General features: G+C 35.1%; 1 protein-coding gene across 1 annotated transcript in view; it reads left to right on the top strand.

The window, feature by feature from the left end:
* The window catches only part of LOC149199199 (developmentally-regulated G protein 2-like), a 216,056-nt gene that overhangs the window by 68,355 nt on the left and 122,371 nt on the right, over positions 1 to 25,330 (top strand). The window contains exons 5-6 of the mRNA XM_089402339.1: positions 8,119 to 8,299; positions 9,334 to 9,390. Coding sequence (XP_089258465.1) covers positions 8,119 to 8,299; positions 9,334 to 9,390 — 238 coding nt within the window. The remainder of the gene's footprint in view (positions 1 to 8,118; positions 8,300 to 9,333; positions 9,391 to 25,330) is intronic.

Here is a 25,330-nt window from a genome sequence, read left to right as displayed (position 1 = left end):
AGTTATCCTTGTTTGCAAATTTAGTTCATTCACTAGGGGAGGTCGAGATCTATCAACATTCGACAGGCTGAGTATGATGGTCTTTTGAGGCTGAGTTGCCTCATCATTTGCAGGACTATATCAACATTTGGAGGAGGGCAAACATATTCTGTCTTGACAGGTCCAAACCCTAATCATTAAAGTGCCGAGTCTAGATCCGTTTGGTGGGGAAGAGTAGAGTCCAGCATTCCAGAGGACAAGTTATCAGTGACTTGAGTCCGAGATCTGAGCTTCTCTTCAAGAGGCTGAGTCTGCTATAGCACCCTTGTTACAGGCATATTTCTCTATCATTTTTGGAGGTTGAGATCCATTCTTTTGGAGGCCGAGTTTCTTGTATTGGAAGGTTGAGTTTATTACAACTGTGTGCTAACTTTTAGAGGGCCAATATCATCTACAACAAGGTTGATTTGATTCCAATGACAACCTATTTTGGGAGGCCGATTCATGTAGGAGGTGGTTAAGTTGTTTACACCATTTACTCTCAATTTAGCATTCATTAAAGCATTACCATGGCTGAGTTGTCTACAACATTTACACTCAGTTTAGAATTCATTACAACATTACCATACCAGCCCTTTGCTAAAGTATCATTTAGCAGAGATATTCATCTTCAGTAATACCTCTAGGTTGATCGTGGTTATTTGTGATCAGACACGGTGCAAATTTGGAAGCCGAGCTCTCTCAATTATAGCAGGCCAAATTACAACTATTGTCGTAGGCAAAGTTGGTATTATCGCAAGCTGTGTTGTCGCCTGGATTGTACAGGCACTGCAACAACGCTCAGGAAGGGGGCTGGCACTCTGATCCCCGCCCATTCCGTTGTAACTGTCTCCCAACAACAAGCTATGGGGGGTAGTCCCTATAGAATGAGATGAAGGAAAACAAGTTGGAAACCAACTTGTTTGGGAGACACGGATGAATGGCCTAGCCACTTGGTTGAAATCAAGATTATTGATTAAATTAGATTTTCTATTATGAGACCAATGCCTTAATGGAGTCACAAATTCTTGCTTCATATGAATTCGAACCAAATAACTGGATGGACACCCATTGCTTGAATGATTGACTAACCTATATGATATGCAAATCTTAGAACCTATGTGAGATACAAAGATCTTGGTAAATTTTAGCTAAATGCCTAGTCTAAGTGTAACCTTCCCTTAACTATTTTAAAGTTGGACTCCAAGGTATGTTGTGGGAAGGAGGTTAACAGGAAGCAAGCTAGGGCCTAGTTAACGATACCGTATGTTAGAACTTAGGCTCCTATCACCCGATGCCTCTGGTGTTGCAGAGACTGTGGCTCTGAAGACTGCAAGGTCACTGTGTTAACCACCAAAGAGTTGCCGAGACCCCTCAAGCAAGATAAGAAGGGTTGTCCTATGTCTCTAACAACCTAGTTTATGCTAGGAGGTAAATTATTACTGCAAATCTAGATCCAGTATGCTTATGAAAGAGATTATGAGTGAGATTTAGCTTGAGTTAGATTTTCTTAAGTTGTTTAAGTACTTAATTAGAGTCCTCTTATGAGTACTTAACAATGGTGAATTACAATCTTAGACAAGACAAAATGCTTATAGATACAAGTGCAAATTTCAACAATGTTTTACAAGATACCAAGTAAACCAAGATGCCAATTGCTAAAAATAGTCAACCAAGACGCTGATCACAGATTTATCACAATTTATACCAGCACTACTACTTCAGAAAAATCAGATCTTATCATGTTGTAACCGCAGTGCATAAACACATAAATGATAAAACACAACATATAAAACAATGAAATTTCCAATGACCAGCAAATGTAATTCAACTTGTTTAGATCACTTTAAGAGGATGTATTCAGTAAAATTTCAGATCTGATTTCTTGATTTACAGCAGTAAGTAAAGACAGATCAGCAAGATAAAACTGCCAAAAATAGATGGCCTATATGCCCAAAAATAGTAAAATGGACCAGAACTTGCAAATTTCGATTTTAAGGCTTTTAGAAAGTTTGATTCAGCAATTTTCATAATTGATATGTTTGTTACAATAGTGAGTTAGCCACAGATCAACAAACTAATCAATCCAAAATTAGATGCCCAATATTTCTAAAAATAGATTTTTTTTGCCAAACTTGAAAAAATTATTTTTTTGAATTAGTTAGAGGATGTGATTCAAAAATTTCAGAACTAATATGTTATTACAACTATAAATTAGTCACAGATCAGCAAGCTAAAAACACTGAATATGCTGCTCCAAATGTCTAAAAATAGTAAGTTTTTGCTGGAAATTGAAAATTGAAATTTTTTTAGTCCTTATCAAGCATATGCTTCAGAAATATTTCAGACTTGCATTTCACAGTTATGCAGTAAATTTCAGCAAGCTAAAATGTTAGATCTAGGTCAAATTAGAGATGCCCAAGTGGCCAAAACTTGTGAAAATTTAAATTTTCCAATTTTTATCAATTTTGACCAATTAAAATATGATTTTAGGGCTTAGATATTAATGATTTAACTGCTGTAATAAAACTGAATAGGTCAAACTTTAAGCCCAAGGCCTTGAAAATCCAACCGTTGAAAATCGTTGAAACTTTGGGATCACGTTGCCGCTTGGAAAATAATAATTTTGAGACTTTAATTCCTCAGGGGCCTAGATCTAGCTCTTCTTCCACTTAACTCTTTGATCTAACTTGCAAAAATGAAAATAAAGACACCCAAACCCCAAACTTATACAAAATGAATCTAAAAACCCCAGCCCAAGTTAGAAAAATAATTTACAATTTAAAGTTACAAATTTATTTACAAAATATACATGTGTTTTCTAATGGATTTTGAGAAAATAATTTTTATAATATTTTTTCCTTGAAAGAATGGTGAAAATGCTTTAGAAAAATTAATGGTTACTATATTCCAAGCAAAGATTAAATCCACCATATAAAAACTAGAGATCCAAGCAAAGTAACCCTTGCCCACATTCTGTGAACTTGGAGACCAAGGATCAAGTACCTGCAAACACTATGTATTATTTGAAGCGAACAAAGTTCTTTCTTCAAATTAATTACTCTAGAAGACTCGGAATATAAAGATATCCATAAAGCACCACATAGGAAGCCCATAGTCAATGCATACCATAGATCAACGAAACAAGAACACCTCGAGTTGCACCCCAAAACCTTTTATTATAGTAGAAAAAACAGTTCCCAACGGGACAATAGTTTACACAATGATTCAACAACAATTCTAGCCAGAGATCAAGATGACTAGAGACTCAAATGACTCTAATTTATAGATAAATCCTCCAGATAGAAAAATAACGGCTAGTTTTTTTGATCCTTGTCAAAATTATCTTGGCCGTTGATAAATACTTCAAAATCCTTTAATCCTGGGCCTTGATTTCTTATTTTTGAGGAATTTTCGAAATCATTTAAAAAGACAATATTCCGGTGGACCTTTAAAAATTGATTCTTTCAAGACCCACAAATTTTTCCATTTGGAGAATTTATTTTCCTAGACAATTTAATTTTGACTCTAATTAATTAATTTTCTAGTTTAGGATTTAATTTTATTTTGCTAGAAAATTTAATTAATTTACACATGAGGGGATTAATTATTTTTCCAACCCTCTAATACATATGATTTTTCATTTACAAGACTCAAAGAAGGAATACACATTCGTCGTAGACTGTAACGAATAAAATATATATAAATAATGTAAAATAATATAAATGATAATAATCATAAATACTAATTAGTTAAGCTAGTAATTAGGTTGAAGAGGCATGTCTAAATGAGACATGACTCTTCATGAAGAGACACTTGCTTGATATATATGCAAGCCTCTCGTTCTCATTTGTAATTCATTCTTATTCTTATTCACACATTTAATATATAATATTTGTATCTTCATGGATATTTTGATATTCCAAGTCTTTTGGAGTAATTAATTTATAGAAGGAAGTTTGTTCGCTTCATTTGGTATCAGAGGAGTTAGGTCCTCTAGGTTGCTTAACCGGTGCACAGAGCTCGTTCTCCGATCCAAGTCCTTGGCTATCGAAATTCGTCAACCGTGTTGTCGTACAATTGAAGCATTTTGCTCAGAATTTGGGAGCTTCTCCTTTTCTCCGTTTTCTAGGCCTTTGGCCATTGAAATTAAAATTAAAAGAAAATTTGCTAGTTGGAGGGTCTCCAATTTGCTAGTTGACCTTTGGCCAAAAAAAAAAAAAAATAACCAAAAAAATTTATATTAAAAATAAATAATATAAAAAAAGAAAAAGAGAAAAACAAAAGGGAATCTTTCCAAGTATATTTAAAACTTTTTACGTGGAAAAGCCCGTGGTTTTAAAAACAACCCATGGTGTTTTAAAAAGAAAAAGAATACATTTTACTTTATACGTGGAGAACATTTTAACGAAGGTTTTAAAAACAACCCATGGTAATAGCCCATGATATTTTAACATCGTGACTGTGTCATAGGCGTGACCTTTATATTTATTAAGTGGGGTGACACTAGAAATTTAACAAGGAAGTAATTAAGTATATAAAAAAAGGGACCAATTTATTATTAAAAAAAAAGAAGTGAAACTATTATTATTATAAGATAATAAAGTTATTTTAAAAAGGGGTCTTAATATAAAGAAATACATACATATATAGAGGGCAACAATATAAAGGAGTATTTTTTTAATAAAAGGGTATTCAAGTTTTAACAATCCACATTAAAGGAGAATATTTGAAAAATATATATAGAAGAAATAAGTGATATTTTATAATAAAAATAGCTCCAGTTGACATATTGTTTACGTAAAAACATAAAGGCACAAATGGAGACTAGTAATGAAAGGTTTCCTAGAACTTTTAGTAAAAGGGTTGATACATTATTTAAAGTCAAAGGATCACTCGCCGGAAGAGATATCATAATCTCTATCAGTGTTGCTAAAGAAAATAACTATGTTAGTCATGAATGTGCTAACCAATTGGCGATTCTTGAATCAAATATAGTTGAAAGTTTGAAACAAATTGTTCTGGCATATGTGATAAACAATACAACATAAGCAATCTACACCTAAATATTGGAGATTATACTTTTACCTGACAATTCATCGTGAAAACCTTATGATTTAACGATAGTGACATTGTTTTGGGTTTACCTTGGATGGAAACTCTAGGTTCCTTTATTCTAAATACAAAGAAGTTTCTAACATTTTCTTACAAGAAGAAGAAAATAACGCTCCAAGATTTTACACTAAAACCAAATTCAGTAACACCAGAAGATATCTCAGATATTTCAAAAGTAATGTCTCAAGAAGGTAAAAAGGTATTACAAAATATGCAAAAAGAAATTGACAAAATCAATGTTGACAAAAATGAAGAAGTTTCACAATTTAAAAACCATAGCGAAAAATTACTGTCGCAAATTAAAAAACTTAAGAAGGATAAGAAGTCATTAGAAAACAAGGTACAACAACTTATCGAGAAAGAAGCATCAAATGTAGGAATTCAAGTTGATGACAAAACAACAAATACCGATTCAGTGAATGTCACAACTCAGGAAGAAGACAAGCAAGTTGAAGAAAAGACCCGCTTGGATGTTGCAGGTCATATGATAAATACCCCAAGTGAAGGTTTGGTAACGAACTCAACAACATCATCCCCTAAAATAAATCAAAAAATTTACACACACCTAATAGGGGAAAGTAAAGTCCCATATCGACATCCGAATCATGAGAGTAGACAACTCAACCATGCTACGTATCGGGACCATTCAGACCAGAAACAACAAATTGATGTTTCAGAGAATAATGACGTAAAATCAATCTCGTCTTATGCTGACAAGTCGTTACAAAATTCCAGTGATCAGAATACTATACAAAAGATTAATCTCGGATGGTCTGATCCCTTCTCAGTGCGACAATTTTGTTTGTCACTAAGAAGATCATATCAACTTGTATCAACGAGGATGACTATTCCAAGAGAGAAAGACGTTTGAAGCCGAAAATGAGATCAAGCCTTTTTTCATCGACAAGCTTTGAGGACAAAGCTCTTTGAGGAAGGAGGCAATGTAATGAATAAAATATATATATAAGTAATGTAAAATAATATAAATGATAATAGTCATAAATAATAATTAGTTAAGCTAGTAATTAGGTTGAAGAGGCATGTCTAAATGAGACACAACTCTTCATGAAGAGACACTTGCTTGATATATAAGCAAGCCTCTCGTTCTCATTTGTAATTCATTCTTATTCTTATTCACACATTTAATATATAATATTTGTATCTTCATGGATATCTTGATATTCCAAGTCTTTTGGAGTAATTAATTTATAGAAGGAACTTTGTTCGCTTCATAGACCCTCAAGACACATAACCCATCTGTGACTCAATATGATCTGGTAAACCAAGTGACTTGTAATAAAATAATTTAGCCAATTAGCTTAAATTATTCCCAAATCACTTTGATATCAGAGTCGACTAAAACATTAAGACTCACCTAATAATTTGACAATAAATTTCACCTTAGCTTTGGGGGTTTAAGATGGAGGGAAAAAACTCTTCTGATTAGCCGTGTCGAAAAACACAGGTAAGCAGTGAGGTTAAAAAACCTCCTAGGGTGGAATTCGTCATCAAATTATAGGCTGACCTAGGTTGTTACTAGACTCAAGGTTTTACCAAGATCATTTACAATATATAACTTGCAGAATGGGATGACTATGACACATGGGCTGTTGATATGTGATCTGATCCTTGTTGCAAAAGGTTGGCACTTCCGCTTCCCTGGAACTTTGACAATTTGAGTGCAACAAACCGAATTCCATTTTGTTAGGGAGCTGAGTTTATATCATTTTTGCAGGCTGATACCACTCCTTGGAGGCCGAGTCAAGCTGCTTCCGAGGCCGAGTAAATAATTAAGGCAGGTTGAGTCCCTTCCTATTGGCAGCTGAATTTATCTTTCACCTTAACTACATCTACAACTGACCTTGCCAGGTTTCAGAGGGGGATACATCTTCTTGGAAGAACAAAAACCAGTGGTCATTGGAGGAGCTGAGTCATCCTGAGAAAACCAAGTTATCTACAGTCATCTTGCTGAAGCAACTTTCAGGTTCTAAAGAAATAAAGTGCCATGTAATTTCCTGTAGTGGACTAATAAAATTTGGCTCAAGTTATCTGCTACTGATTAGAATTTATTGTGTTTCTTTGTTTACCAAGGGTTTATTTTTAGGTGCATGTCAAACATCTGCAATCCTTTGTTTTCAAAGTGTTTGATGAAACGCCCCTTCCATACATCTGTTATTTACTTTGCACATAAAGTGTTTGAATAAATCTCTTCATGCAAAGTGTTTGTTAAAATATCTAAAAGAGAGGCTTGAGGATTCTTATAAGTTAACTGGCATTTTAGTAAGGGGATGTTACATGGATTAGGAGGTTTCATCAAGATTGGAGGGTGTTCACTGATGTCCCTTGAGATTGGTTTTGAGATTCAAGGTAGAGGCAGTGGCTAGAGCCTGGATGAGGGGGAATATGGTGCTACGAATGGTGGGGATTCCAATACAGGAAGTGGTTCTGATGATATATAGTTATTTTTTGTAGCATGATGCTTTTTGGACTTTAAAGGTGATTTAGAGCTCTTTGTTTGTGTCTTTTGGTTCAGATATGGATTGCACTTGGTGCTCTTTTGGTTATATTCACCCTTGCTTGCAATACACATGAAATTTTTTTGTATATTTATGTTTTGATGGTTTGGGTTTACGTGGATGTGTGTGTGTGAGTATTATCAAAATTTGAATATTTTATGTATTTTCTGTTTTCCAGTTTATTTTTGAAGGTCTAGTCTGGTTTTGACTGGTTTCCAATTTTTAGGGTCCACTGGTTTGGTGACTGGTGTGGCTCTGATAACATTGGCATGAGGACAATCCTCTATTCCATCATACTCAACTTCATACTAAGCTGACAAAGCATAGTTAACTATGTGCATTTTGCTTCTTTCGCTGGGGCTGAAAATCTGAAGATATGCAATAGAGCTTAAGTAGATGTATTTTATTTTAGATTTGTACATAATAATTAAATAATTGATTTATTTACTGTATGTTCTCATGGTTGCAGTGTGGGGAAATCAACACTTCTTACTTTACTCACTGGAACTCTCTCAGAAGCAGCATCATATGAGTTCACAACACTTACTTGTATTCCTGGTGTCATACACTACAATGATGCTAAGATACAACTTCTTGATCTTCCTGGAATCATTGAAGGTGCTTCTGAAGGCAAGGGTCGTGGTCGACAGGTACTGATTGACTCATAGTCCATAGAACTTTTGATTCACTTTTCCAACATCTAATTATCGATTATGACTTAATTGGTATTAAGCCATGCAATGCTTTATTACATCATAACTTAATTAAAACATAAAGTACTGGCTACTGAAAATCTCTGAAGCACATGAAACGTCCACTATAACATGTATTCTGATACCCTCCCTAAATGGTCATACTAAACAAATTGTTTGTCCCAAAACATAACCAACAAACATTGACCATGAAAGTTGTGGAAGATGTCTTCAACCTGCCTTTCATTAGTGCAATTGATCCATGGAAGACTTTGTTTTACAACTTCACATCCCACTATCTTCACAATGAATATGAAGAAACTTCCCTCATTCCATGACTAAACACATAACCTATTGTAGACTTTCTCTTATTGACGATCTTGCCCAATGCTAGTCTGGAAAGCTAGACAGCTGAAGCTTCTCCGTCTTCCCATATCAAATGCCAAAGTCCAATGTTCCCTTTACATATTGTTGCACCATCTTTGTTGCTGTCTAGTGTTATGTTTCTGAAGCTAATGTAATTCGAGAGATATAGCTGTCTATATGGCTCGAGTCATGTCCAGTGGCGGTAAGATAGATCAAGTTGGGTGCTAGTTTCCTATAGACTATTTAATTGATGGCTTTTTCAATCAGTGTTCGCTGAAAGTCTCAGCCCTTTCTCCATAGGTGCAGATGAGGTTGTGCAATATGCCATCTTGAACTTGTCTCACAAACTTTGTCATATTTTGTTTGCCAATTTTGTACACCTAAGCAATATGTTTAAAATGTGACGTAAAGGAGGAGTGATATCAATTGCAAGTATAGAATCCCATCTATCTCTGGTCTATGGTTGCAATCAAATAATACACTTTTACATTTGTTTTTTTCAATTATAGTTTGGACTCATTCTTATAATTTTTGAATGGGATATATTAAAGGGGATTTTTTTTTTGATTTGCACTGTTATGTAGTTTTCCATTTATGCTTGAGCTTTGACAATCCTTTAATTGCAGGTGATTGCGGTCGCAAAGTCTTCAGATCTAGTGTTAATGGTTCTTGATGCATCTAAAGTAAGTTGTCTATGCTTTTAGAAATGGAAAATATGTTTATTGTGATCATCACAGTGAATTATGAATGGTTGTCATCTCAATTGGTTTTGCTTCTTGAGCTTCATGTTAGTATTCAGACAATAGAAGTGCATGATTCCTAAACTAGCATCTATACAGGAACAATATCAAAGGTATGCCTCTAGGTTTTATGATCATATCATTGTTCTTTTATATTTATATCTTATTTTAAGATTAGTAGAAGACTAAAATAAACTATCCCCCATGCTGAACAAGTATCATGTTCTAAAACAGGTTTCAAATCATTGAAATTCAAAGTTACTAGTTAGTGACGTAGAGCTAATTCCTTTATTGATGTTGATTTATTCTGTAGCGAAAGCTTGGGATTATGATTTGAGTCATTAATTTAGTTTGACTGGACCACTATGGCTAGTAGATGATGGCAGTAGGGACAATTATGGTCATTTTGTAGTTTGTTATTTGAATTTCTTGGTTGTTGAGAAATTCTCCTTTCAAACATCGTTGACACTACCCCTAATCCTTAATGTGCAATAATCTTACATTCTATTAGTTAAACTTAAATACTGGAAATTGTGGTCTACTCTACTCCTCTCCTAACAGTTATTGCTGATTTATATATGTGCACATATTAGCACATAAATACAAGATGTAACTGGTAGTATGTAAATTTGAGAAATATTTAGAATCTTCTAATTGAAATGTTTGAGAGTGAAAATAAGCCTATAATTCTAAGGGAAAAAGCGGGCACAATAACAATGCACATGATCACAGGAACAAAACTACACTACAAAAACTCTTAAGCAAACTAACAAATGGATGAGTTGCACTTCAAATAAGGTCACACAGATTTTTATTCAAATGGTATAAATGAAAGCGGTGCTAGTCTAGTCAATGCTCCCCATCTACTATATTAAATTTCTGTCTAGAAGATTCTCATTTTTTAACAATAGATCTGCTTACTTTGTTATTATTCTGAAAAATACCATGATATTAGGATCACCTAATAATGGAAACTACAAGCTTAGCTGCTATCTTTATATGCTGTTTACTTGTCAGCTTTACTGATTATGCCCTATACACCACCTTGGCCTGACCGTCTGAACAATTTGGGGATCCTTTTGAGGATATTAAGGACTAATTGAAAGAATGACCTTCCCTTAATCAACAATACATATAATATTATTAAGGTAAGCATCAATAGCAAACATAAATACTCGAACAACCCCCCTTGATGTTTTCTTTTTAATACACCATGAGACAATCTGTGTATTTCAAACTTGTTCTTTGCCAATCAATGTTGCAAACATCGGCATCGGGATAAAATTGACAAGGGTACGGAAAACCAAAAAATCATAAATCGCGTACATATCGGTAGAAATCGGTAAACATTGGCAAAATTAAGATATTGCCAAAATATCAGTAAAAATTGGCAAACATCTGCTAGGCCAAAATTTGCAATAAAATTGGGATGTTTGCAACACTGTTGCCAATAGTTTGGTGAGATTATATGCTGAATGGTTGTTTGAAAGACAACATTTCAACTTGGTCTGCTCTATTGAAACCTGTTCCATGATGTAGTGGCAATCTATCTCAATGTGCTTGGTCCTTTCGTGGAAAACTGGGTTCTTCACCATCCTCAATTCACTTTGTTTATTGCACCATAAAATTGTAATGCTTGTTTGTATGTAATGGTGGGAAACTGCCTCTCCCACCATTGTTTATGTTGCTCTATACTCATCCTCTGTTGAAGAAAGCGCTATTGCGTGTTGTTTCTTGTTGCACCATGAAACTGCACCTGACCCCAAAACATGTAATCTGTGGTAGATTTCTTTTATCTAATGAACCTACCCAATCTGCATTTGAACATTTAATTAATTGGAAATTTGTATGTCTTTATAAATACCAAATACCATAATCCACTGTCCCCTTTATATATACGAGAATCATGTTAGCTGCTAACTAGTGTAAATTCCTTGGAGACATCATATATCCTGCCACCTTTCCAACCTGAAGGAAATATTTGGTCTGGTACATGTAATATATATAAGATTCCCCATCAATTGTCTATAAAGTGCACTATCAACCAAATCTGAGCCACCATCAACAATTGACTAGAAGCCTGTTTCCATGCTAAATTTCTTGAGTGGTTCTATTTTAGAAAGTGCAAAATTAGGTCATAATTTGGGTCTTTCTTTCAAGAAAGTGTAAAACTTTATTGAAATAAAAAGTATGGTGGGATTGCTTTTCTACTGGTGGAGATGGCTTTCTGTATTTAGAGGATTTTGCGCAGCAGTACCAACTGTGTAAAATTGTGGGAGTCATTGTATTAAAGTATGAGCTTCTTTTTTGACAGGTTTTGAGTGCTTCAGTCAGATTCAATGTATGTTAGAGAATGATTTTATAGCTCCAGGCTCCATTTTGCCTTGAACTTCATCTAACATACACATGAAGTTCAAAGCATGTGAATGAAAGCAAGCACATTAATCAAAGCACCTGTAACTAAGTAGCTGCAAAGGATAATCAAGCACAAACAAGCAAAGCACACACATTTGAGCAACTACAACACATAATCAAGCTAATAAATAGGTCATCCACATCAACATTCAATGACATCAACAACAATTGGTCTTTGTGTAACTTGCAAATAATCTTATTTTTTGTAAGTTAACTTGTAATCAAATTCAAATCAAATTAAGGGTGCATTCTCCGTTGAACCCGACACCCTAGCTTTAAGTTGATAGGGGATCAATTAAGTCAAGTGAGTCAATTATTTTCAACTGAGTCATCAAACTTGTCATTAAATCATTGTAAGAATTATCTTGGTTGCATTTTCAATAGTATTCGACACCCTTATTTTGCAAAGAAGCTAAATCAAGTGAGTGAGTTCAAGCGAGTGCAAAGTGCAAGTGAACAAGTTCAAGACATCAAGAGAGCTTGAAATTGATTGAAGCAAAATCAAGTGAGCGTGAGTTCAAGCATTCAATTGTTAACACAAGTTCAAGCGAGTGTATCATTCAAGCGACAATCAAGCAAGCATCAAGCGAGCGAGATAATCAAGCAAGCCAGTACAAGTGAGCCAAAGATCAAAATGGGTAAAGGAGGAAAACGTCTTCAAAGTGCAGAGCTAGAAATTAAAGAGTTGAAAAAGTGCAATCATGAGGTACATAACGCAATTGAAATATTGGAATGGAAGTTAAAGCAAAATCAAAACTTAATCAATCAAATGACCAACACATTAGGAGCAACAAAATATTTTCAAATTGAGCTAGAAATGAAAGAACAAATCATTAATGCACTCCAGATCAAATTAAGTGAAAAACAAGATTTACTTGATGCACAATGTACAAAGGGTAGATGCAAGTTGTGACACAGAAGACCTCATCCAAGCAGCAAATGAAAGTTGTGATACAGATGACCTTATTCAGCATATTGATGAAGGTTGTGACACATATGATCTAACTCACCAGATTGATGCAAGTTGTGACACAAACGATCTAATCCACCAGGTTGATGTAAGTTGTGACACAAGTGATCTCATCCAGCCAGTTGTACTACTAAATGATGCAACTAGTAGTACTAAAGATCTAAATGAACTTGATGTAGCATGTGATACAGATGAATTGTTAATGATTTGATGCAACTAGTAGTACTAAAGATATAAATGAACTATTGATGTAGCATGTGATACAAATGAATTGTTAATGATTGATGCTCAGTGTGATACAAATGATTTAATGGATCAAGCACAGAATATCAACAACAACAGTTATGAAGAACAACAACAAGGCGAAATTTCCAAGAAGGTGATCAGACCTTGGGAAGAAATCTCTTTCAACAAAGATCGACATGGCCTCGGATACAACAAAGAAAGCTCTTTGTTTGTTCCAAATTTCTCAAAACCAGTTCAGTTTGCAAGTGTCGGTTTTCTAGACAGTACTCAGAATATGGTTAAGTGTAACCATTGTAAGAGAAATGGCCATATGGAGAGTAAATGTTTTGACCTCCATCCTTGTCACCATTGTGGTAAGAAAAAGCATTCATCAAAAAGATGTTGCAAGCGAAAATCAACCACCAAGAGTGAAGATCAACTATGCTTGGATTGATCCTTGGAAGTGGTCATCTACTGTCAACCAATTGTCTCTGTGTTACCGAAGGATTCAGTCTCACATGAAGACAACTTTTGCAACCAATAGAGAACATATGGTACTCTCATGCACCTGAAAGAGGGAGTATAACAATGAAACTCTCCTACACTTGAAGGGGGGGGGGAGTTCAGAAATCAAATGCAGATGGTTGTCTCTCCTTTCAGCGGACAAGGGGGGAGCTGATATTGGAATTGAAGGTGGTTGTCTGACTAAAAGTTTCGACAACATCAAAAGCAGTCGGTGGGCGATCAACATCAAAGCAGCCAGTGGGCATCATCAAATCAGCCAGTGGGCAACATCGTCATCATCTAGTGGGCATCATTAAAGCAGCCGGTGGGCATCGTCATCAAAAGCAGCTAGTGGACATCGTCAAATTTTCTAGTGGGAAAGCAATTGAGAATCTAAACTTCAACAAATTCGCTAGTGGGCGTCATCAAAATTTTGTCAGTGGACAAGTGATTGGGATGTTGATTGAGAGCATTTGTGGACATTCTTTTGTTCACTTTGATGGTCAGTGGACCAAGCAAAGGACAGATGGATCCTTTCACATTGCAGCTTGGCACTTGATGGAGTTGTCAAGCAACTTTCAGAGATGTATCAGACTTGCAGCTGATTCATGTTCTCTTCAGATTGGAGTTTTTTCGACATCCAGGTTTGGCAGTTTTTCAGGCAGTTTTTTCATTGAGGATCAACTTAGCAGTTTCAACATGAGAACTTGGAGATGGTTCCTGGTTCTTATTTTGGACTTATGATCGGGGGGGGGGGGGAATGTTAGCCTCACTCTCACATCACAAAAACAATAATAAGTCCAAAATATTAAATATAATTAAAATCATGAAAGTTGGATTTATTCCTACTTTTCTAGATTGGGTTTGTTCCTCAAACTAGGGAGTTTGTTTAGGTCTAGTTGGTTGAGATATTCTCTCCAACTAGTTAGGCTCCTAGATTAGTGTGTGGTTGAGATATTCACTCAACCAAAGTGATTGTGTCCAAGATAGACGCACTATCTTGAGACATTCTCCTCATGTATTTATATTTGTATCATTAACATTATTTGATAAATGAGAGGAATACAATACATTGAGGCTGTGAAGCCTTTTTCCTTCAGTTTTCTGTCTCTCATATTTATTTGTGTTTATTTTAATATCTTCATTGCCTAACCTAGTGTTACTACACAATCTAGTAGGGTTCCTAGGAGGGGTTTTGAGGGGACTACTACTAGACCATGTGGCAACAATGGGACAAGGACCCACTGCCACCTCAGTCGATGCCCCCTGCTCTTTACGGACTTTCATCAATGGGAGGAGTCTTGGTATAAAGGAAATCACTAGAAGGGATAAGTCAATGGTGAGGTACAATGTGATTTCCAAAGCCCATCCAGGGGATAGGCTCAAATAATAGCTTGCTTGCTTTAAAAGCAAGGTAAGGGGCTCTCTAAGAGTTATAGGGAGGGAGATCTAGACCTAGGGAATATGGATATTTTCTTATAAAGGATATCCTAGACATAAGACTCTCTAAGGGAACAAGGTTCTTTAAATGTTATGAATATAATTCATATAAAAATAATAAATATAAATATAAATATAATAATAATAAATAATAATTAATTAACCAAAAGTTAGTTAGTTAATAATGAAGAGGCATGTCTTAGAGACATGACCATTCATGAAAGGGCACCTGCCTAGGTATATAAATAGACCCTCATTCTCATTCGTAATCATCTCATAGCTTATCATTTTTTATATAATAGTTAATATACAATTACATGTATTACAATGGACATTTACATCTTTGAAGTATTTTAAAGATTTCCGCTGCTTACACGACTTTTGGTCGTTACATTGGTATTAGAGCCACGTTGGCTGATCACCAGGCCTTTGACCATCAACCTCGCGTCAACCTTCTTGTTGTTTAATTGAAGCGTTTCACTCAGAGTTTGGAGATTCTCCATATCACCATTTAGGCCTTTGGCCCCCAATAAATAAATAAATAAAATAAATAAAAAAGGCCTTTGGCCATTGGCATTTCAAAGATTCTAGTAATATATATATATATATATTCCGATGTATATTTTGAAGGAGAACATTCATATATATAAAAAGGTTCTACATTATTAATAAAAAGTGCATGATAAGGTCAAAAGGGAATCTTTCCAAATATCTTGAAAATTATAGGTAAGAGAAGGTAGAGTAGACAAAATTTTCTTGATTGTTCATTATGTGATTTAAAAGCTTGTGGTTTTAGCAACCCATGGTAATTGCCCATGATATTTTTAAGGTAAAAGAACAAAAGGAATACAATATCTCTTTATATGAATGGTAAGTTTTACTTTTTACGTGGAGAAAATTAACCGAGTCAAAGGCACATAAGTGGACATATATTTTATATCATACCCCAAAGAGGTGAATAACCACGTTTCATTAGGGTTGTAACTTTTCAAAAAGAAAAAAAAGATTATAAATATATATAGGAAAAAAGTTTATAAAAAAAACAAAACAAAGTTAAAAAAGAAAAAGAAAAAGAAAGTTACAAGAAAAAAAGAAAAGAAAAGAAGAGAGTTGTTGAGAATATATATATTATAAATAAAAATTAAATTACCAAGGAAGGTTATCAAGTCAAGAAAAATGGAGCCTAATTCGAAAATAATGAAGGAAGTAGTCAAGATGAGTCCCACACAACAATCACTATTTTGGACTAAATGTCCATTTTGTTTAGACGAAATTGGATATACTTATATTAAAGAAAATGCAATTTAAGATGTCCAAGGTGTGGAAGATTATTTAGTACTGAAGAGAATAACGATAATGAGTAGATACAAATAAAACAATTAAAGGAAGAAATCGCAAAACTTCAACAAAAGAACAAAGCATCAAAGAAGAAATATAAAAATCTCGAAGATTGGTTTCATGAAAAATCAACAGAAAGTAATGAGGAGATTTTGCGCCTCAGAGACCATAATAAAAAATTACTTGAATAGGTCAAAAAGTCCAAGATTAAGAAGCAAAAATTAAAGCAAGAGAATGAAAGTTCTAAGTAGAAATTCAACGAGAATATATTGAAGAAGGAAGAAGAAAATTTGTGTTTAAAAACTCTGAATTAAAGGTTATTAAAATAAATCAAAAATAAAGAAAATGATACTAAGGACAAAGTCGACAATCTAGAAATCAAAGAGCTTTTACGTCTAAGGAATCATAACCAAGCCCTTCTTACACAAATAAAGAAGCTTAAAAGTGACAAGAAGTCACTAAATGACAAGTTAGAACGACTTACACAAGAAGAAGTATCGAAGCCTTCAGTCCAAGTTGAAGATAAAGGAACAAATACCGATCCCATCAATATCATAACTCAAAAAGATGAGAAAATAATAGAAGTTAAAACTTATGCAGATGTTGCAGTTCAAACAATGGAAATTCCAAATGATAATTCATTAGCCAACTCAACAACAACAACGCCTAAAGGAAATCAGGAAACAACCACTAACATGATAAGGAAAAGTCCAACCGGAAGAACTTTTTATTGACATTCGAATCACAAGAGCAGACTTTCCAATCAATCTACGTACTAGTATCACTCAGAATATAAACGACAAATTTATGTTCCCAAGAATACCGAAGTTTGCAGAATCCACTCCTACAATAACTATTCATCACAAATTTCAGAGATTAGAAGATTACACAGAAGATTAATCTAGGATGGTTTGATTCGTTCTTAGCACGATAGTTTTGTCTATCACTTTGAGCATCATATCATCTTGTATCAACAAAGATGAAAGTTGAGAGACGAGAAGATATTTTCAGTAAGCTTTGAGGACAAAGATTCTTGAAGAGGGGCAATGTTATGAATATAATTCATTAAAAATAAATATAATAATAATAAATAATAATTATTTAACTAAAGGTTAGTTAGTTAATAATGAAGAGGCATGTCTTAGAGACATGACCATTCATGAAAGGGCACCTGCCTAGGTACATAAACAAAGCCTCATTCTCATTTGCAATCATCTCATATCTCATCAATTTTTATATAATATTTAATATACAATTACTATCCTATTATGGGTGTTTACGTCTTCCAAGTCTATTGAAGATTACTCCGTTGCGCATACGAACCTTATTCATTACACTTTGTAAGATAAAGAACAAACTATAATATGGGACCACCAAAGGTACCATGAGAAGGTCCAAGCTTGACCAAGGGTTTAAGTGTTTTTTAAAAATATCTAGGTCAAGTGAGGATAAGGGAAGGTCACATGAACAATTAAATTCTGTGAGTTTTTGAGTAGATAGACCTTCAAAATGCCACTAACCAAAGAAGACCTAAACCAAAACGAACTTGCAGCTAGGGCTTGGAGTTTCGCATAAACCAACCATGGGATACGCCACAAATTTGGAGGGCTAGTAGAGGATGCACTAGCGCAGTTCCCCACCAACTCACTCTTCACGAGGATGGCTCAAATGCAATTTGCTTGATGCTCTAGCTAGGCCGTCTAGGGTTAGGGATGAAATCAAAGAAATGATAAAAAGGTTTTGGAAGTGATCAACAAAGGATTATAGAACACTGCGTAGCCAATTGGAATGAATGGAGTCGATATGGATTTGATTGTGAGATTCTCGCTCTACCAAGGAGTCCTTTTTGCAACTTTTCTAGCTTAGAGGTACTAGTTAGGTCACAAAAGGAATTTATACTTCGTACTGCTAATTTCAATGGAGTTTCAAGGTAAAAGTGCATAGACCAACCCCTAGGAATATTCGTTCTTCTTGTCAAAATGAATAACATACGCAATGAATCAAGATTCCAAGTGTTTCATTAATTGGAATTAATTTGGAGCACAAGTAAAATCATGACATAACATTCCATACATTAGACATGTATCAATAAGAAATTTGCATGAAAGAGCACTTACATGACAAAAAGAGTATATCCATCCATTATATTTGCAAAAGTGAAGCTCCAAGATAAGATAGCAATAATACAAACATCAAAATGCATCGTGAAAACTCCAATTCGTCCATCAATAGCAAGTCTGAGCTCTTTTCAAGAGAATAAATGTAATCCAAGTGATGATGAGTGATACAATGAGACTCTCTTGTATTTATATGAGCCTTTGAGGTATTCGAAGTTCCCCACCAACTCCCTCTTCAATAGGATGGCTCAAATGCAATTCACTTGATGCCCTAGCTAGGCCTCTAGGGTTAGGGCTGAAATCAAAGAAAGGATAAAAAGGGTTTTGGAAGTGATCAACAAAGGATTATAGATCAGTGCCTAGCCAATTGGGGTGAATGGAATCAAGATGGATTTGATTTTGAGATTCTCGCTCTACCAAGGAGTCCTTTTTGCAACTTCGCTAGCCTAGAGAGTTACTAGATAGGTAACAAAACGAATTTATACTTCGTTATGCAAATTCCAATGGAGTTTCAAGGTAAAGGTGCATAGACCAACCCCTAGGAACATTCGTTCTTCTTGTCAAAATGAATAAGACATGCAATGTGCTGTACCTTAAGAGACAACCCCCGACTGAGTAGAGGTCAATGCCCAAGACATTTATTCAAAGTAATGGATTTATCAGTTTACTGTTCCATTGTCAAACTCTGGAAGTATTTATGTTATAGGTAAAACTATAAATTCTTTTTGGAATCAAACACCCTTTCAAATGGCTTTCTGATGGTGAATATGATTTTAAGTTGCAGTACAATGGACGAAATTTTTTTGGGAAAGTTTTTTAAACAACAGGCTACTTGCAGCATAATCTCTTGTTTTAGACTTTAGCATAATCATGGAAGGAAGATGAAATGAAATACAGAAAAGAGGAGCGCATATTAAGGTTGTTTAACTTTAACTTATAGATACCATAATCTCAGGGAAACTGTAATATAAAAGACCAGTAGTTTCATTACTCTCTTCTTTAGAAGAATAACATCAAATGCACAGATATAAGGAAACATATAACACATTCAACATCTATTTGGAATCGCTTTGAAAGTTTTATTAAAATACTAAGAAGATCTAAAGATTACAAAAAAAAGTCTTTTTCTTTTGAAGTCCAAAAACCCGGAACCCTTCCTCGTTCCTCAAAATTTTCTTTTGTATGATAATTACAAAGAGGACAATTATAAAATTGTCAACTGTCAAAACTGGTAACCACTTAAACTGTTTCAAACTGTTTGGTCCTTCAAAGGACTATATTCATGATAAATTAAAATAAAATTATATCATTTACAAAAACATTTTAAAAAACTCTGATGAAGTAACAGGTGGCTTCTTCTTATTGAGTAATCTGAGATTCTGGTGCAGTAGAAGGTCCAACTTCTGTTGTTGTCGCTGTGGGAGACATCCACTCTCTGCATTTCTTCCAGACTGTCATGTTCGAGCTCTGACTTTTCACAAACCTTGTGTGAGCCATTCTGAAATTGGTGATCTTGCTATAAGTTGGCTTCTCAATAAAAAGCGTTCTAATCAACCATAATAGCTGAAAGTCCCTGTGTAAATAATTTACAATTGTTGCCCCTTTCAGAATTGTTGTTTTTTCATGTGAAGTGTTAATCTTACTTTTGGCTTCTACCAGCAAGGTTTCATAAGTCTCCCAGGGAAGTAGATTTCCCTGTTGATCCCAGCACGAAGGTAGTCCTGCTCTGGTCCTCTTGTCAAAGTTGGTGTTAAATTTTAAAACTGACTCTTTGATTTTTTCCAACTTTGTCTCAACTGTTTTCCTGTACAATTTTTTTAAAACCATTTTGTTTATCTCCAGCACCAATTCTGTTGTCTTCAATCTGCATCTCTCTTAACACTTGTGATGATTTAGAGTTAAGGAAGTTGATCATCTTTTTGGCAAATTGTGTTCGTTGCTGGAGCTTTTGTTTACTAGCAGTAATTATGCTTTCCAGGTCTCTAACAATGGCTTTCTCCTCTGCTACAATTGACAAAAAATCCCAGACATTCTTCACTGTATGAATAATGTCATTCCAAATAATCTCCCTGGCTTGAATGAGGGACATGTTCCCTTTCACATTCTCCTTCAATTCTTTAATTTCGTGAGAGGCAATCTGATAATCATTTTGATATTTGAGGCTGCGTCTTTGGCCATGGCTAATCCATTTCTGTTATCTTGAGGATATGCTTTGTATCATCTAAATTTCTCTGCATCTTCTTCATCTCATCCTTTGATATTTTTAACTTTGTCATCACTCTAGTCAACTTCTCTGTAGGATCATCAGAATCAAGTTGCACTAAGATAGTACAAACATGTGAATCCAATTTCTGTTGCAAAGTAGAATTCATTTCCTTGAGTGTAGCAATTTCATTGTTTCTCTACAAGAGCTCATTTGTTAGAATTTCTTTTTCTTTTTCCACCTGAGCTATTTCTAGGGCCATGACATGCTCCATAGAACATAATTTCAGCTTTTTTCTCACGGCGTGAATTTCAGTCTCTCCCCCTTGCAAAATTTTTTGTATAACACTTTTATTTTCAGGATTCACACCAATTTTTACAATTAAAATTTTTCAACTCCTCATTTTGGGTGAACAAGGCTCTGGAATTTTCCTTTTCCAATTTTAATTGATTAACCACCTTTGCTAATAAAGCTTCAACTTTGCTAGTAGCCAAGGATGTTTTGCTTAAATCATTGTAGATCAATTCCCCAGTTTGCCTGTGCAAATTAATCTTGTCAGGCAGTGGGATTTCTCTTGCATCTATAGTCAAATTAATAGTTTTGAAACCTGATGATGATGAAACAGACAAGGCAAAAGGATGAGAGAAAGACAACTTCAATTGATTTCTCTCAAGATCCATGGAAGATAATAACCTGGTGTGATACTCAGAAACTGATTGTGCTTCAAGCTGAGATTCAATATTTTCTTTTACCCTCTTGTTGCTTTCTTCTATTTGACTATACAATTGCTTTATTACAGGCCCTTCACTCTGAGAAGATTTTTTAGGCACCGGGGAAGAAGGTGTACAAGTAGCATCTCCGAATTGCAACTAGAAACTCATTGCAGCTGAGGAGCTTCCAGCTAAAGATTCAGGGTCCTTTTCAATCTCAAACAACCTTGGCCTTTTTGAACTCTGGCCTGCTTCACTTTCCAAATCAATTATGTCTCCATTGCCTCTTTTCAATCCCTTTTCAGTGGGGTGTGGAGTCTCAATCTCTATTCCTCCTTGAGCTCTTATTTGACCACCATTTGTTAATTTTTCCATCGCTGGTCGAGGTTCATGTGTTTAAGGAGCATATGAATTTTTGACTCTTCTGTTAGAGATAATATGATGGGGATCATATGACCATTTTTCACCCAACTGTAATTGCATGCTTTCAAGAATCTTTTCCACTTCTTCCATGGCCTGCCTGTTGTTCACAATAAAAGGCCCAATTGTTTTTGGCAATTTGAATAAGTGCCCCTTCTTTGCTGGAACAAAATGAACTTGATCCACATTTAAACTGTCTGATAAACTCTAAAGAAAACAACCTCATAGGAACAAATGTGGGAAGTCTATAGGGGGCAATTTCTGCTCCATACAATCTAATCTCAGTATAGTCTTCAAACTGAAACCAATCACCCACTTTTACATCTTTGCTAAGTTGCAGAAGAGATTGAGCCTTTGGAAAAATGTAAGGTGGAGGAGAACTATTTATAATGGAGTAAGCAATTGACAAGAAAGAAGTAGTGAAATATACAAACCCTTCATAATTGGCTTGACTTCTTACAATATCTGTCCAATTCACCATTGACTGCTTCTTTTTATGAATATCCATTATATTAAGACCCAAATGCATAAATTTCTCCACATGAGTGTATAGGAAAAGATAAGTGACTAATGAAGGAAATCTAAAACAACCAGTAAGAGCAAGATTTGACAACAGAGAATTAACTATTTTCTCACAATAGGCAGGTATATTGAGTACAGTTTCAGGTTGTAACATTAAATTAAACATTCCCAAAATGGCTCGGTCAATGACTAGTATTTTCCCTCCCCAGAACTTTGGCAATTATTTGCAGAATTGGTCTTACATCTTCAGCAAAAGTTTCAAGAGAAATTTGAGTGGATTCCATGGGCAATTGTTGTCTTGGAGACATTAAGAAGAAAGTCATCTAGGCATAATCCTTCCCAGACAAGTTTTGAAAGGCAGACAACAAAGTTTCTTCTTCAAATGAGGTATAAAGACTTGAAGGTGGAAAGTCCAGGGCTTGCTGAATTAAAAGGGAAGACACCTGAAAAATATTTTCACCTAATGCATTCATCACAAAGCACTTCTGAGGATAGAGAGCAAAAACTAACCAGTAGATAAATTCTGGGAAAACATAGGTTTGGGGAATAATTGCAGCAAAAAGACCAGATTTTACGACTGTAGCATATACAAGGGACTCCTTTTGATTGACTAGAATATGTTGACGAAGTTCCATCAGATTTAAAGAACAAATTGGGTCAAAAACATCCCTCTTGGTGTCCATGAGAGGAATGTGAGTAGAAGAACCCAACAACACAAGTTTCTTTGACATTTGGTAGACTTTGACAAGTGGAGATGATTTATAATTACTTGGTACACAGATGATTGGTGATGATTGGTGATGATAATTTTGAATTTAAGACTGGACAACAACTGGCTACAGATATGGAGAACTGAAAATGATGGAAAGGGGGAATGGGAATAAACGGGGTTTATGGGGAAACAGAAAAATGGAGGGAAAAAACGGGATTAATGTGACATGACGTGTACGGGATGGATGAAGTGGCAGATGGGACATGATGATATGATGGGATGACATGGGATGCAATGGTGACATGGAGGACTGAAAATTCTGAATGCGCTCGCTTGCAACTAAGCTATAGGGGCACCCACCAGAACGGGGAAAGCCCACCTGGGGTGATCCCGCAACTCATATCCGCCGTTGATCTCAAGTCAACCATAATCCTTGACTCCGCTTACGGAACCACCCATTGGTATAACAATCGGGCATGTTGTGATGTCGAGTTGGGGCCATCGCAGGGACCTGACACAACATTTAACTCTGCCCAGTGTAGATGTCCGACATTTAACTGAATGCACATTTACATATTTTAAAAATCAAATAACTTCGATTGGGTCCCGCCACTGCATCATTCTCACCAATAATATCAATCCACCTTTAATAAAATCCAAATCTTTTGCATGTTTTGGTTTTGATTTTTTTTTTGTGTGTTTTGAAATATATATTTTTTCTTTTTTTTCTACAATTTAAAGACAGTGAAAAATGAGCTACAACACAATGAATCAAGATTCCAAGTGTTTCAAGAATTCACATTAATTTAGCGCACAAGTAAAATCATGACATAGAATTTCATACATTAGACATGTATCAATAAGAAATTCACATGAAAGAGCACTTACATGAGAAAAAGAATCTCCAAGATAAGATAGCAATAATCCAAACATCAAAATGCATTGAGAAAACTCGAATTCGTCCATCAATAACAGGTCTGAGCTCTTTTCAAGAGAAGAAATGTAATCCAAGTGATGATGAATGACACAATGAGGCTCTCTTGTATTTATATGAGCCTTGTTGAAGTTGTCATTGATGGCAGTGTATCCTAAAACCCTATTCCTAATCCTTGCCACATGATCATTGATGGTGCTGGATGATGATGCAAAAGGCCTACCTTAAAAACCCTATCCCTAACCCTAGGAGCCCTAGATGATGCCCTAACTCTAAAACATAATAAATCCTATTCATTATTCTTTGCTCTAATTGCAAATGCATTAAAAAATATTATTCTAATACTAGGGGATTATAAGATGCTTTTAAATACATAAAAGCATAAAATAAGGGGGCATTCATCTAAAGGAGGCAAGTGGCAGTGTTTGCAAATACCATTATACCAAAATGCAATTTTGACAAAATTAAACAATCATAGTGAAAATCGAAATTTTATATGATGCATATGTTGGCCCTCAAGTCGGCTTTATCTAAATAAGACATGTCTTTTTCATATATAAAGGTATGTTTCATTCATTCCAGTATTAATTTCGACAAAGAAAAATACAAGAGTTCATAACTCGTGAATTGAGGAGATAAGAATCGGGGTTTTACATTGTAAATAACAATTCACACTACTGTAACATATCCGTGGAGTAATATATCTCGGATCTTTTGAAAAATCTTCTCTGCACAATACACAGACCTTTCACCTGTGAAGATTTTGTTCGGATTTGTCACTTGTTGGAGGGTCGGACTTGTCACCTGTGGAAGAGTCTTAGACCTATGACATAGTTAAGTTTCGAACTATTGAAAAATCTCAGATCTACTTCGAACTTGTGGTAGCAAGGCTTGGATATGTGACAATTTCCCTCAAAAATTTGATTCTGTGGTGATTAGGACCTGTGGTAGATTTCGGTCCTGTGGTGATTCAGTTCTGTAGAGAAGTCCTTTCGAGCTTGTATTTCCAGAACAATGATACTACTCGGACCTGGGTTTCGGTGCTAATTCAAACTGGTGATGATGCTGCTCTGACTGTGTTTCAATGCTGATTTTGGTTAGTGTTGATGCCATTCAGATCTATGTTGAATTTGTGAATATAACCTCAATCTGTGCTCTTGTCGGCCCTGTATAATTGTTTGGTGGATTCGTATTTTTTCAAGTACAATACAAAAACGGATGTAAAGTTGAACATACCTGTTACATCATTCTACTCATAAATTTAAGCAGTGAAGAGATAATAAAGAGTTTTTGAAGCTGTGGAGAGATAATTCAAAACCTTGTGGAGCATCTCTATGGCATTAAAGATTGAAAGTTATAGCTATCAAAGCAAA

The sequence above is a fragment of the Pinus tabuliformis genome, chromosome 2_1 (assembly GCF_031772625.1).
Source record: "Pinus tabuliformis cultivar Carrire ecotype Pingquan chromosome 2_1, CPIR1, whole genome shotgun sequence".
Taxonomy (NCBI): Eukaryota; Viridiplantae; Streptophyta; class Pinopsida; order Pinales; family Pinaceae; genus Pinus; species Pinus tabuliformis.
This window is presented reverse-complemented; position numbering and strand designations above follow the sequence as displayed.